This window comes from Chanodichthys erythropterus, chromosome 20, assembly GCF_024489055.1.
Source record: "Chanodichthys erythropterus isolate Z2021 chromosome 20, ASM2448905v1, whole genome shotgun sequence".
In the NCBI taxonomy this organism is placed as follows: domain Eukaryota; kingdom Metazoa; phylum Chordata; class Actinopteri; order Cypriniformes; family Xenocyprididae; genus Chanodichthys; species Chanodichthys erythropterus.
In genome coordinates, this window is record NC_090240.1 from 22,420,383 (window position 1) to 22,435,948 (window position 15,566).

General features: G+C 36.6%; 1 protein-coding gene across 17 annotated transcripts in view; it reads left to right on the plus strand.

Annotated features, from left to right (window-relative positions):
• Positions 1 to 15,566, plus strand: part of hspg2 (heparan sulfate proteoglycan 2) — a 116,661-nt gene that overhangs the window by 75,555 nt on the left and 25,540 nt on the right. For 14 of the 17 annotated variants that reach the window (XM_067371539.1, XM_067371544.1, XM_067371545.1 and 11 more), the window contains 10 exons: positions 1,373 to 1,473; positions 1,628 to 1,808; positions 4,694 to 4,753; positions 7,341 to 7,463; positions 10,048 to 10,200; positions 10,295 to 10,449; positions 10,593 to 10,670; positions 14,042 to 14,177; positions 14,253 to 14,404; positions 14,532 to 14,661. In XM_067371539.1, the coding sequence (XP_067227640.1) occupies positions 1,373 to 1,473; positions 1,628 to 1,808; positions 4,694 to 4,753; positions 7,341 to 7,463; positions 10,048 to 10,200; positions 10,295 to 10,449; positions 10,593 to 10,670; positions 14,042 to 14,177; positions 14,253 to 14,404; positions 14,532 to 14,661 (1,269 nt within the window). The remainder of the gene's footprint in view (positions 1 to 1,372; positions 1,474 to 1,627; positions 1,809 to 4,693; positions 4,754 to 7,340; positions 7,464 to 10,047; positions 10,201 to 10,294; positions 10,450 to 10,592; positions 10,671 to 14,041; positions 14,178 to 14,252; positions 14,405 to 14,531; positions 14,662 to 15,566) is intronic. The other 3 variants (XM_067371546.1, XM_067371554.1, XM_067371548.1) reach the window with 2 other exon arrangements.

The window sequence follows — 15,566 nt, forward strand, 5'->3', positions numbered from 1 at the left end:
CTATGCCCGGTATTCAAGTCTTTCACTCTACACTGAGTTAATGCATGACAGCACAAAATAAATTTTTAAATTGAGTTTTTAAATCTTGCTTTTGTTTTACCCTCAAGTTGCATTTAGATTAGGGGTGTAACGGTTCAAATTTGTATCACGGTTTTAATAACAAAAAAATCTAACTACAAGCAACAGCACAAATAAATACAATAGATCAAAGATACAAATAAAATAAACAGCGCTTTTCAGGTTTTTCAGGTAGGTCTATTAGTTTTCAGGTACTAAAATTGAATAAAGCAATCAAATGTAAAATAACATTGCATATTTGACTGTATAAATTAAAGATGAATCCTTATTAAAGTTACAGAAGCTATTCAATCAAGAGCAGTGAGTGATTTCCTTGTCTTTTGTTGTTTGATTAACATTAAAAACACAGCGGGAATATCATTTTAAGACATAATGCATGGCTCCAGTACTATGAATACTGTATGTTCACTTAAAGGGTTAGTTCACCCAAAAATGAAAATTATGTCATTAATGACTCGCCCTCATGTCGTTCCAAACCTGTAAGACCTATTAATGACATAATTTTCCTTTTTGGGTGAACTAACCCTTTAAGTTGTAACCGACTGTCTGCTAGGATACTCACCAAGGCTGGCATGTTGACAATTTCTGTGTGAATTTGTCCGTTCAAGCGCAAGTCTTGAAAGAGAGTTCAATATTTACGTGTTGTCTGAGATGCAGGTTTGTGCGCTTCGGATGAGTGCACACAAATTTTCTCAGCGCGCGTGAGTTCTCATTCGTATCTTCTGGCTCTTAAATGAGTTTAGTTCAAACACAGATAGCAACGTCTGCTGTTCAGGTCTCACCTGCATTTGCACGCTATCAACAGCCAGGTGATGACGGCGTAAATGACTGGGTATACGACACTCCTATTGAACAGAGTTTACAATGAATGACTGTTTGTCCACGTTTTTTTGTATGCGGATCTATCGACAAAAAACACATTATAGATGCGTCGTCAGATTTAAGTTGAACCTTGGTGCAAGTGTGTGTTGAACCATGGGTCGAGAACCGTTACACCCCTAATTTAGGTACAACAAAATGATTGTTCAAAAACATTTTTGTAAATTGGGATAATGTGAGTTGCCAAGTATGTATAAAATATTTGTGGCTCCATATTGTAGCTTTTATCCACTGTCAAGGGTCATTTTAGTGTTCTCAAACATTTTCCTATTTAATATATTTATATATTTTGCTTTTTTATAATTGATTTAAGTATAAAAAAGCAATAATTTTATATATTTTTTAAGGTCACCATTGGTAAAAAGACAAAAACAATCTTCCTTCTTGATTGTCATTCCCCTTTTTCCCTCACCAGCCTTACCATCCAAACCTATTGAAGTCTCTATCGAGGAGCCCAAAGCACAGAGTGTGACGGTGGGATCTACAGTGAGCTTCATCTGCACAGCCAAAAGCAAGGTATGAATGTCATCTGCAGACACATCCATTACAGACATAATCTCACCCTTCCTGACTTCCAAAACAGATGGAAAGAGAGAGAGAGCGCAATATTTGGCTGTAAGTATGAATGACTGTAAGTGAAAATATTTGCGGACATGTGCTTCTCTCGTAGCTGCCAGCGTACACCCTGGTTTGGACCCGCAAAGGCAACATCAAGCTGCCTAACCGAGCCATGGATTTCAATGGAATCCTGACCATTCAGAACGTGCAGCCTGAGGACGCGGGCATCTATGTTTGCACAGGCTCCAATATGTTAGGCATGGATGAGGGCACGGCTCTCCTCTATGTCCCAGGTTTGTGATTGGCATCACATCATCTAAACCTCCCTGCCTTCTAGTTTTTCAGTCTTTCTCATGCTGCATGTCTCTTTGCTTACTACTGTACTTTGCCCTATCATTGTGCAAAATTCTGCTTTGTCTTATGGACAACAGCATGGCTAACCCTTCTTTTTGTGTTTAAATTATTGCGTTAATCAAAAAAAAAATTGTGCTTTTTGATTACTTGCCGAGTTTTCTTATTATTTGTTTTTTTTCCACTTACACCAACTTCAATGGCTTTTTGTGAAGCCAATGTAAAATCTTTACGCCAGACAAAAATGATACAGCTTGTGAATGGTTAATAAGAAAAGCAAAACTCTGATATTTTAAATTTTGTATTTAAAGAAAATACTTTTTCAATCAAGACTAATCCAGCACCTGAAATCATTTGTTTTTCTCAATACAAATTCATGATAATTTCTTTTTCCAATGCTCATGGCTGTTGCGAGCTAATATCTTGAGCTAAATGTTGATTTTGACGCTTCTTTGGGTCATAAATATTGGGAACTTGGACTTTGCTCTTTAATGCTCTTAATGTAGGACATCCCATAAATTCCCATGATGCTTTTTTTTTTGTTATGTGACTCACATATTAAAGCAAACAGATCACCTGTAGTGACTCCCCTGAAGACTGATGGCAATTTTAATAAGTAAACGTTTGATATAAACATTTTCAGTTTGGAATATTGTGCAATTGTACAAAAAAACATGAGCACAACAAATTTTGTGCAAATTGTTCATTAATCTGTTTTAATGTTAATTGTTGTATTAAATTCAGTGTTACATTTTTCATGATTTTTTTTTTTTTTTTTTTTTTTTTTTTTTACACAAAATGTCACATTGATTTGAATACAAATGATGAATAACGCCTAGTCATATTAACCTTATATGCATCTTGCTCATGCATAGTGTTCTTAGTAGTGATCAGTGAAATCAGCTGCTGGTGTAATTGGGTGTTGTCATGGTGGCGGTTCTGTGTCAGTCTTACTACCGGGGGATTTTTGTCTTAATTTCCGAGCATGCTTACTGTCATTTCCCTCCTGAGGTGATCTTTTGGGATAGTGGTTTATGAGGTAGGGAGGTGTCATAATTGCATATATAAACTGGGACCCGTCAGCCAAAAGGACTGCAGGCGCAATTCCGTTCCTGACTCCAAGATGTGATTCCATCTCTGTTTTGTAATGGAAATGTTTTTCAAATTTGTATTTGAAAATGGTGCTATTAATAGTTCAGTAGTTTGAATGTTGACTTTTCCATGAGTGTCATATTTTCCATTTCAGATTTCTTTTTTTTTTTTTCTTATGAATTGAAACTGCCATTGGTTTGGGCAGTGTGTTTTTATATTATGTTTCAGCATTACAAATTCCTTAACAGGTTTTGTACTGTTCTAAACTCCTCAGTTATATTTAGTAGTAGTAAAGATATTTCATAGATAAAACCTTCCAAATGTTGCCAACAGTGATATTGTTTAGAACATATTTATTTTAACTGGTTTGACTAACTACTGTAAAGTGAAATAATGGTTTACATTTACAAACACTGCGAGTGATATGACTGAAAGGATGTTTAGGTTGACTTTACGGTTGTATGTGTATGATATAACTTTTTTTCATTCATTTGTGTTTTTGCATTGTTTTTATTATTCATTATCTATGTTTTGATTTCTTTTTAATCAAGCATGTAGGTGAATATCAGTTATTTCATTAATTAAAGCAATATTTAATTTTGTACATTTTTAAAATGGTGCTGTATCGTGAGAAAAGGTTTTTTTTTTTTTTTTTTACATTGATTCCATTGTATTTTTTTGTCTAAACTGTGAAATGTATGTACAAATTATTCTTTAAATGGTGAACATATTAAAAAAATAAGAGGTAAAACACAATCGCTCTATGGTATGAAACTGACACTAAAGTCCTAAGGTAAACTTCTATCAATCACAAGCTGTATTTAAAAAAAAAAAAATACAAAATACAATGAGTGTTTATAACAAGGTAAAGCTTTTACATGTGATGTGTTCTGATACTAACCTGCATGCTTTATCTGAGTGCTGTTTCCCCCACTACTCTTTTAATTATACAAAGAGTGCGCTAACCTTACACTCAGTTTAAAATGTCTTCTAAATGTCTTCTAAATGTGCATTGATTTTTCAATAGGAAAACTCAGTGCCCTCATTGATTCTTAATGGGGCAAACTATTGCTTGGCATTTTACAGCAATTATGTCAACTTTTCCACTATTGACTGTAATCTCATACACTGTAACAGGTGCTGTAAATCTATGATACTGGAGCATTTGGGAAGAACTTAATTTGCCTTACTAAAAAGCCAATGAGAAGCTTCTTTGTACAAATATGCTTTATGTGCTGAATAACAATAGTCAGTCAGTCAAAGTCCAGATATAAAGGGTAAAAAAAAAATTATTATGAGTATCATATCTGAGACATTATTATTATTTTTTCTAATGCTTTTAGATTTGGCAAATACTGGTTTAATTAGTATGACTGCTATAAATCTCAGGAATTTTGAGAGACATTGGTAAAGCTGCCTGTTAAAACTTGATTTATTTCCATGGAAAATTATATGTAAGCTTGCTGAAACTTATCTGGAGACTCAGTTCAGAAATAATTTAGTCCCCACCCTTCAAAGTAATTAAAGTATAATTTTACGGCAGCAGTGCAACACAATAAAATACTTAAGAAATGCAAGTTGCTGCACACAAGTTTTGGAACTCTAAATTCAAGAAGTCTCTGAGTTGTGGCATAGGCTTTAAATCACATTGAAATGCTTGGGGTCACCAGTGAGCCACTCTCACAAAACCTTCTGGAGTCTCATTTGACAGTTTCTACCTGTCCGTCATTCACAGAGGCTTCTCAGTCACAGATGTTTTTCACAGCCTATGAGATGTTTGAAGGACATAGAACGCGTAAGTCCATGTGGTTCTCTCCCTCCAGGCTTGGAGGGACCCGTTTTTTTTTTTACGCATGCAATCTTCACGGCTTGCATGTTTTTACCATCTCAAGTAGTGCCCTGGTACAACCAAACTACAAGCACAGTCCTAATATGTCACAAAACCAGCTTTGTAACCAAATTTGTATGTTATTTTACAGTAAATGTTAATCCTGTTCATGACCACATTTTTCTCATATATATGTTGAGTTGTACACATGAGCATCACTTGATCTGGCTAAGCTTTCATGGCCCGTACGGGTCCATTGAAACAGGGAAGCTGCATGCTTGCACAAATGGGGACTTCTCTCTGTTACTAAAGTGTGTATGGTTCTTATTTTATTAGTAATATTATTAGTAATATTTATTAGTCCGATTTCTAACTCAAGACCAGTTCAGTATCAGATTGGTAAGGTCGTTCTTCAAGGTGCGTTATATGTGACCAAACCACCAAACATCACACTTATCTTACAGAGAGGGGTTCCCAACATATTTCATCAGCCCAGTATCATGCTTTTGATATGCAAGACTATGTTGAGGTATATCGTATATCAAACAACATCCATTGTTCTTCAAATATCATTCTGTGACTCATTTATAATGATCATCAGCCATGCATACATTTCCAGTGCACTGAACTGGGCTCTCTCAATTTGTGTTAAGAGAAATTTATGCAATTTTATAGACCTTCTATAAAAGATGGTTTCACTGTAATATGACTCTACATAATTAATGGTAAACAATGGATGGGAGGGTAGGTAGACAGGATATATGAGCACATGGATGGAAAGATGAATTAGTAGAGAAATGGTAGATAGAAACTGTAGATAGATGGGATACATGTACTGTAGGTGGATATTGTGGATAGATGAGTAGATGGCTGTGTAGATAGATAAATAGATGGGTGTATGTATAGACATCCAGTTACAGATACAGTTGGGAGGGTAGATACTGTAGATAAATGAATAGATGAATGGGTAGATAAATAGACTGTTGCGTAGATGAATGAGTTGATTAGATGGGTGGGTAGAGATGGATAGGGGGTAGATAGAAAATTGAGTAGATGGAAACGATTGTGTAGATGAATTGATAGTTGGGTATATGGATAGATGGGTGGGTAGACGGTTGGGTGGACCGATGGGTTGGTAGATACATGAGCAGCTAGGTGGATAGACAATTATATGTTTGGGTAGACGGATAGCTGTGTAGAGAGGTGGGTGGGTAGATAGAGGAGTAGATGGATAGATAGGTGGGAAGACATCTAGATGTATGGATAAAATAAAGTAGATGGGTGGGAACATAGATAAATGAGTAGATGGTGCAGGTGGTTGTTGAAAAGTAGATGGAAAGGTAATTGGTTGGGTAGACAAACTGATAGTTGAGTGGGTAGATAGATAAATGAGTAGATGGATGATTTGAGAGATACATATGGTTGGTTGGTTGGATGGATTGATATGGGTAGAGAGATAAGTAGATGGCTATATGATTGGGTAGATAGATGGTAAGTTGGGTGGGTAGAATGTTGGTTGTGTGGACCAATAGATAGGAGTATAGACAGAGATGGGTTGGTAGATGCATGAGCAGATAGGTGGATAGATGTGTATTATGAGAGATGGGTGGGTAGATAGGTGTAAAGGCAGCTAGATGTATGGATAGATAAATAAGTAGATGGATAGATGGTGCAGGTTGATGTTGAAAAATAGATGGCTGGGTAGGTAGATGTTTTGGTGGGTATATAAATAGCTGTACAGATGACTGTGTAGACAGCTATGTGGTTGGGTCAAGATAAGACAGATGGTCGGGTAGATATGTAGACTGATAGATAGGTGGGTGGGTGGATAGATAATCTCAAACTGCATAGACTAAAAGTAGTTTTTTGAGTTATGGACCAAAATAGGAACTCCATTCGTGTGCCCATCATGGAAAAAAACAATGTTTTAAATGCCAAGGCAGCTAAATGAGCACTGTTCAGTCACTGAGAAGCAGAACGGAGCTTAACACAGAGCTTACACAGACCAGTAGTCCGCCCTAGTTGGTGAAAGAAAGCTTTCTTTTGCTCTGTTGCCCTGGAATCCATGTAGATCGAGGGCTTGGCATCCAACCAAGTTGGCACAGACAGCAGTGAGGGCCTCGCCCTGCCAAGCCCCGTCTGCCACTTCTCATCTCCTCAAGCTGGCTGCCAAGAGACATGACTTGACCATCAGCTCTGGCAGCCAGACACATGCTGCATAGTCACATCACTATCACTTCATCAACGCTCTCTCAAACAGACCTTTCTTAAATGTAAAAAACTGTTTCTCGCTTTCCCCCAATTTGCCTTTCTGTATTTTAGTGCTTATAATAGAGGCCACAAAGCAAGATAAATAAAAAAAAAAAAAAAAAAAACTTGATCAGTTAATTAGCATGACATTCCAAACCGTTTAAAATTAATTTCACTGAAAATGTTCTTGACTGCTTCCATCATTGAGAGAGGGTGAGGTCTGTTCTGAATAGGTAATGAATGGTACTCCAGTTTGGAGTGACCTACTCCTGTCAGTGATTAACTGGTTTCTACCTCACTGTAGCTACTGAAGGGGCCCAGCCGGTGGCCACAGTAAATCCACCAGTGCTGACCATCCAACAGGGCCAGAGGGCAGAGTTCCGCTGCTCAGTGACCGGCAACCCCACCCCTGCTGTGGAATGGATAGGTGAGGCAATCTACTATATACTAATCTAATATATAGTTACCATGGTTGTCAAGTAGGACATGTTTGACATCTTATGTTGATCCTAAAGCAAAATCCCAAAGCAGACAATTGTGAAAAAGAAATGCTTTTGCAAAGAGTACTTATTACATATAATACTTTGCATTCATTTCACACTTAAGTATATAATGTTTTTGAACACTTAATTGCATGTTGTTTGCAGTTAAATGAAAATGTATTATATTTTAAAGGTGCCGAAGAACATGTTTTTAAAAGATGTAATATAAGTCTAAGGTGTCCCCTGAATGTGTCTGTGAAGTTTCAGCTCAAAATACACCGTAGATTTGATTTTTTTTTTATTTTTTTAACTGCCTATTTTGGGGCATCATTATAAATGTGCGATTCAGGGTGTGCGGCCCCTTTAATTCTCGTGCTACGCCCAAGAGCTCGCGCTTGCCTTAAACAACATAAAAAAGTAACATGCAACATGTCTAATTGCGTAAGTATGGTATTTATTTCGATGTTTACATTTGATTCTGAATGACTTTGATAGTGCTCTGTGGCTAAAGCTAACATTACACACTGTTGGAGAGATTTATAGAGAATGAAGTTGTTTATGAATTATACAGACTGCAAGTGTTTAAAAAAAATGAAAATAATGACAGTCTTGTCTCCGTGAATACAGTAAGAAACAATGGTAACTTTAACCACATTTAACAGTACATTAGCAACATGCTAACGAAACATTTAGAAAGACAATTTACAAACACCACTAAAATATCATGAATCATGTCAGTTATTATTGCTCCATCTGCCATTTTTTGCTATTGTTCTTGCTTGCTTACTTAGTCTGATGATTCAGCTGTGCAGCTCCAGATGTTCTGCCCTTGTCTAATGCCTTGAACATGAGCTGGCATATGCCAGCTGGGGGCGTACACCCGACTGTTACGTAACAGTCGGTGTTATGTTGAGATTCGTCTGTTCTTCTGAGGTCTTTTAAACAAAGGAGATTTATATAAGAAGGAGGAAACAATGGTGTTTGAGACTCACTGTATGTCATTTCCATGTACTGAACTCTTGTTATTTAACTATGCCAAGATAAATTCAATTTTTGATTCTAGGGTACCTTTAAATAAACTTACAAGTGCTTTTTTGACTCACACATGTAGGACCTAAGTACATTCTTGTATGTAATTTCACAAATGTATTGTCTTTGAAATATGGTTAAAGTGTACTGCTTAATGTGCTGACAAGCATATATGGTAACTGAAATATCCTTTATAAATTCTATGGAAACTTTTATGTAAAGTCCCCCTGTAGTCAATAATTTTATCCCTTAAAACTGATCTTTGATCAGCAAAATTACATATTTAACCCTTTTTTCCCCCCCTGTGGAATTTTTTATTAATGCCTTAAAATAGTTTGAATGTAACTCTACACCCTTGCCTCATTTAATATACATGAATGTATGAATATGACAATTAGCCCCGCCTCCACTCACTCGTACAAGCTCAGACGAGATCCACTTGGTCAGCTTACTAAGGTAAATGCTGTACAATGGTATCCCTTTATACCACGTCGGACACATAACGGTAATTAATATAATTAGCTTTTTGTTTGATTTATCAAACGGCTAATAATGTGTTGCTAATGTTACACAAACCATGTTCACATTCACGAGTCAGACAGATGCCTTTCTAACAATCAGTATCTTTAGAAAGACTTCTTACAACTCAGAACGTCAGTGAAGAAAGGCATATAGCTCATCATAACATCATAATATACAAAATACACCTGCCATATTGCTAAATCTACCCGATTTTCCATATCAACAGAAAAATATACCTGGATAACCTTCTTTTGAGATCCCTTGCATGATCAGTTAATGATATGCTAGCCCGTACGTTGACGTGATTGGTTACAAGGTAGTTTGTGACGTCAGAAACACCAGCGTTTTCAAACCGCGGGTTTGAGACTGTCTTTGGTTTACTGCAGTTTTAAAGAGAAAATACTCAGCAATGGTTCTGACACATGAATTTGCACATGGTTTGTCTTAAAGCATGTTAAAAACACCAGATCGACATATGAACAACATTAAAAACTTGATTTTCACCACAGGGTAATTACATATTATGATTAAGTTTTTTTTTTTTTTTTTTGGTCCTCTGCTGAACACAAAGGAAGATATTTGGAAGAATGTCAGTAACCAAACAGATCTCACCCCCCATATCCTACCATAGTATTTATTTTTCCTACTATGGTAGTAAATGGGAGGCAAGATCTGTAAGTACGGTATACTTTTAAAAAATACACTACAAGTGCACAGTCAATGCAGTTAAGCACACTTAATTTTCACAAGGGGACTGAAAGTTTGAGAAGAAGCCTAACAATTTGTTTGACTTCCTTTCCTTAATCCCTAAAATTGGATTGGTAGATAAGAATGTTGCCGGTAAACAAGGGTGTTGATTGAGCAATATGTTCTACTTTACAATAGTTTGTTGATGGTGTATCATGTATACATATATCACACCAATTAATCCTTTAAATGACTCCTGAACATTTCTCTTTATAATATGGGGTTTGTCAGGAGGTCCTGGGAAACGGATTAGCTCAAAAGCCGTCATTCGTAACGGGCTGCTGACCATCCCGTCTGTGGATCGCTCAGATGAGGGCGAGTACATCTGCAAGGCCCTGAACACGCATGGCGAGCACACGGCCCGAGGAGTTCTCCATGTTCAAAGTACACGTCCTGCACAGGAATATTTCAAGATTTACAGTGTACCAAGTTCCCGAACCTGACGAGTGAGTTCTCTACTTTTTAACTGATGTTTCAGGTACAGGTCAACCTCACGGTCTGCCCATCGTACAAGTAAGCCCTCCGCGGGTGGAACTTCATGAGGGTGAGACTTTACGGTTGTACTGCAGGGCCGTTGGCAATCCAACCCCTGCCCTTACATGGAAGAAGAGAGGTGGTTCACTGCCGCCACAGGTGAGAAACCGATTTCTCCTGTTATTTATCCTGTTACTCAATGAGGCTTTTTAGGGTTGTGACATTGGTCATATTTTGCCTTGGTTTTTTTCCTCCTTTGAGTTTTTCTTTCTGTTTCATCCCGTGTCTTGGTGTTTGTTCAGGCAATTCCTTCTCACGGTTTCCATCAGTTTAAAAGCAACAGTCTCGATGTGTTACAGAGACGTATTGAGGAGCTACAGGTCTGTCCATCTGTCTGATGTCTGTCTCACGCGTCCCATCCCACCTGTCTCGCTTCACTCACCCTCACCAGAATCTATGTGAACTAACTGCATGATTCATTTAATCATTCATGTGACATCCATTAGATTTTAAGCATTACAAATGACTTCTGTCAGTACAAACAGAATTTAGTATGCTAGTATGCTCTGGTTAGAGTTCTCGAAGCGTACAGTATATGCAGTGTGGTACAAAAGTCTACACTGATTCAAAATTCAAAATCTAATTTAAACCTGGAAATAAGCACATTGTGATGTAAAATGAAAACAAGTGCTGCTGTCATTTAAGACAGGACAAACCGAATGCTGAAATTGTGAAATTCATAGACAATTTTACAATTTTCACTCAAATTGTTATCCTGATAAAAAATGTATTTAAATTGGATACCAACAGCCAAACAGAAGCAATGTCTCAATTGGACCCATTCTTAGGAGCCTCACTGTACATGTTTTTGCACCGTTAGATTTGGGTTATTCGAGATATGAGACATGGACCAATGCCACCGGAGGGCTTTGGTGTCTTGCGTACCTTGTGTCTTTGTGGGCTGGTTTGTTCTGCCTAAGAGCATTGCTGCATTGTGTCAGCTTTTCCCAGGGTGTGCTCAGGTCTTCCATGCAGCCATGCAGAAATTCTGTGTGCTTTAGCAAACCGGCCGCTTTGAAAAATTGTGAATGGTTTCAGACACTCATTCAACCAACCCAGCTCTACTGCCGCCACGCTTCACTAGATCAGAGTTAAGCGGCTTTGCTCCTGGATAAAAAAATATCACCCCCTCCCTTCTGAATACAGTCATGTTTTCCTTTGCAGAGTGTACTCTACAGATGTAACTTACAGTTTTAGAGTTTCTATATATGTATATGTGTATAACTATTGTGGAGAAATTGACATCATAGGTGTGCTAATGGAATTCATGAATCTGTATCATCTATCCAACTTTATTTTGCACTGCTAAACTATTTTCTGCTAATGTGTAAGACTTTTGATTCATTAGCTGCTGTGGGTAGATCTACGGAAGAGGATTAGGGCCAAGCAATAATAAAAAAATAAAACCATCTCAAGATTAAAGTTGTTAAATTTTGAGAAAAAACGTGTTAAATTTCGAGAAAAAGGTCGAGATAAAATGTTGAATAAAGTCATTAAATTCCAAGAAAAAAGGCGTTAAATTTCGAGAAATAATTCGAAAAAATGTTGAGAATAAACTCATTAAATTATGAGGAAAAAAGTTGTTAAATTACGAGAACAAATTTGTTAAATTATGAATTTGTTCTCATAATTTAACGACTTTTTTCTCGTAATTTAATGACTTTATTCTCATAATTTAATGAGTTTATTCTCAACATTTTATCTCAACTTTTTTTCTCGTAATTTAATGACTTTATTCTCATAATTTAATGAGTTTATTCCCAACATTTTATCTTGACTTTTTTCTCGAAATTTGACATTTTTCTCATAATTTAACGAAATTGTTGTCGTAATTTAACGACTTTTTTCTCGTAATTTAACGAGTTTATTCTCAACATTTTATCTCGACTTTTTTCTCGAAATTTAACGAGTTTTTTCTCGTAATTTAATGAGTTTATTCTCAACATTTTATTTCGACTTTTTTCTCGAAATTTAACAACTTTAATCTCGAGATGGTTTTATTTTTTTTGTTATTGCTTGGCCCTAATCCTCTTCCATATAGATCACTAGAAGAATAACTATGGAAGCTTGTTTCCGCCTCAGAATAAAAAATATATTTGCAATTTTTTATTTCACAATTCATGCAAATGCCAGTTTATATATAGTAATTCGGACTTTATTTTTTAAAAAAGGCAGAATTGTGAGAAAGAAGTCAGAATTGAGAGTTGTAAAATCATAATTGCAAGAAAAGTCAGAATTATGAGAAAAAAAAAAAAAATTAATTCCTTGGTGGAAACAAGCTGCCATAAATTAAAAAAAGTGCAAACAAATACCAGTTTGCGGACTGATAGTAACTAAAATAACTGGAAGCGGATGACATGGGAAATGTTCACACCTGCTCTTACATTAAGAATAAGGTGGATAATTCCTTAAACTGAGAAAGTGTTTATATGTTTACATTTGAAGGTTGATTTGCAGTTCTGGATATTTCTAGATTACATATTTAGATGTTGTTGTAGCCACTAGCTGCTTTAAGTGTCCACTATTACTATGTGTCTCGTTTTGTGAAATAATAAGCCTCACCAACGCTATTAACCAAATACAGGTAACTGCAGGTTAATCATCTGCTAATATAGACCTGTAGCACCATAAATGTAACACCAATAATTAATAACAATGTTATGAGGCGTAAAAAATGACACCGTGTCTTAACCAGATGCGCCAAGCTTCAACCAAGGGTGTACCTGTATGTTGTAAGCCAACGCAAACAGCACCTTTGTCGTGCCTGGTAGCCCTGTCCACAATGGAACCTCATTGGACACAAATAGCATCCTAATGTGTACACTATCCATCCTAAATAGTATGTGACATTAATTTTCAAAACTATTTAGAGCATGGATAGTGTGCACATTGGGATGCAGGGATACAATATATCTGAGTTAAATGGCTTGAGCAAGAAAAAAATGTAGGGCGGGACTTGATTTTGTCTGTTGGGAATTTATTGGATCATGTGAGCTTGTGCCATTCCTCATCAAACATGGAGGAGATGAGACTGATTGTGAAAGTTTAGAATTTAATATTATACACCATAAAAGGTAAAACTATTTGTTAAAAATTAGGTGGAAATTACAATTCCATAAAAACAGTATATTATCACTGAAGTCATAAAAATGCAAGGTTTGTGTTTTTGCTATTTTGAGCTGCAGTGCATTGCAAATGCAAGAACTTGAGAGAACTGTTCTGATTGGCTGTGTTTGTGAGCGATTGTGTCCCATCATGCCTTTTTTCAGTTTTTTTTCTTTCTGCATTCAGTTTGCTGCTAGTCTTGGTCAGGACACGGTGATAGCCTCATAACAAAAATCGCCTAAATTACTAAAATGTTAAACAGTAAATCTTACTACTACATTTTTAAAAGTGTATTTGCAGGTATTATATTAATGTATTTAAACTATTATTTAGTTTAACGTGAGTCTTGCCACAGCAAGGTAAGTAATGAGTATAAAACTTGTTTTCTATTGTTGATTTTATGTTTATTCCACTACTACTGACCAAACTCACTTTGATGTTCACATAATAAATAGTCAATTTTATATATTTACCACTTTTTACAAGGTACATTATTTCAAATCAACTTTAGAGAAAAATATTGCAGTAATAATATCTAATAGTTAAAAATATATCTGAAATACCAATATATTTATATCCTCCTCAGGCCCGCATGGAGCGCACTGACATCGGCACTCTCCTCATACCCAATATCAGGTCATCTGATGCAGGCACATATCTCTGTGTTGGAACCAACACTGTTGGTTCCTCAGAAGCTTATATTGAGGTCGTTGTCAAAAGAGGTGAGGCAAGCCATCAAACTAATTTTACACTAACATTTTTTTATAGGATATAATTTTAATATTGTCCTCTCACAGGTGAAATCATCCCCTCTGGAGTCACCATCCAACCCTCTATTGCTTCTGTAATGGAGGGAGAGACGATAGATCTCAACTGCATCGTTCCAGGAACCTCTCCAGCATCTGTCAAGTGGAGCAGGGCAGGCGGGCTGCTGTCATCCAATCATCAGGTTTATCTCAGTCCATAAGAAACATATTTGACATATTTGATCTCAGAAGCATCTGCGACATTAGATTTCTGGGCCGCGTGCTTAATATATGAACAATACGTGTGCTTGCATGTGTATTTGACTCAAGGTGCTGGGGACTCAGCTACGGATCCTACAGGCCTCTGCAGATGACAATGGAGAATATATATGTCAGGTGGAGGGTGGCCCATCCCCTCGCCAGGCTTCTGTATCTGTGTCTGTGACGTCCAGCTCCTCCCGTAAGCTCCCTTGATTTATGACAAACAGGAGAGTGCCAATGTCCATCAAAAACATTAACCAAACGCTATTTTGTAGGCAGAGGCTGTTTCACAGCGTGTCGTCTATCCTCATATTTTGGTTTTCCATGTATTATGTCAAAAGATAACTTATTTTTCAGGCCTATTCATCCCACCGCTAACAGCACCTTTATATTTAGTTTGACGTTTGGTTTGTTTCTGTGGTGTCGTGCCTGGTATCCCTGCCCACAATGGAACCTCATTGGATACAAAATAGAGGTGTAACGGTACATGTATTTGTCCCGAACTGTCACGGTTCGATGCATACAGTCAGACGAATGAATACAGACGGTCACGGGTGATCCACACTTCAAATCTAGAACAGGTTGCGTGAGGTAATGCAACACTGTTTGCTAACCGCCACAACAAGAAAAGGTACAGATGAAGAACAGACGATCTATGCATAGATATGTTTACGTGTAATCTCTCAATCAGTATTTCAGCTGTGGAAAGACATCAGTAAAACAGCTTGAGAATAATATCACATAGCATTACATTTACCTTAGGCAAGTCATTTAGTGTCCACAGCATTTTAGTTCACTATAGAAATGAACGCCAGGTGAGGTTTTTTTTTATTATTATTTGAGTGTTGATTATTATATCTAAAAATAAAAAGCAACTGAATTTAATAGTTTGGGCTCTGTTGTTAATTGTAACCTTTAATATTACAGTAATGTGCAAGAAAGGGCCCATTGTATATTGTTTACAAGATTATAGAAAATGTTAATTATAATTGAATTTATTTAAAGAGACACTATTTGTTCAATAAACCACTGTTTGATAAAAAATAAAATAAAAGCAATTTTATGTTTATTTTTCTCCCCCGATACGAAATCCGTACCGAACCG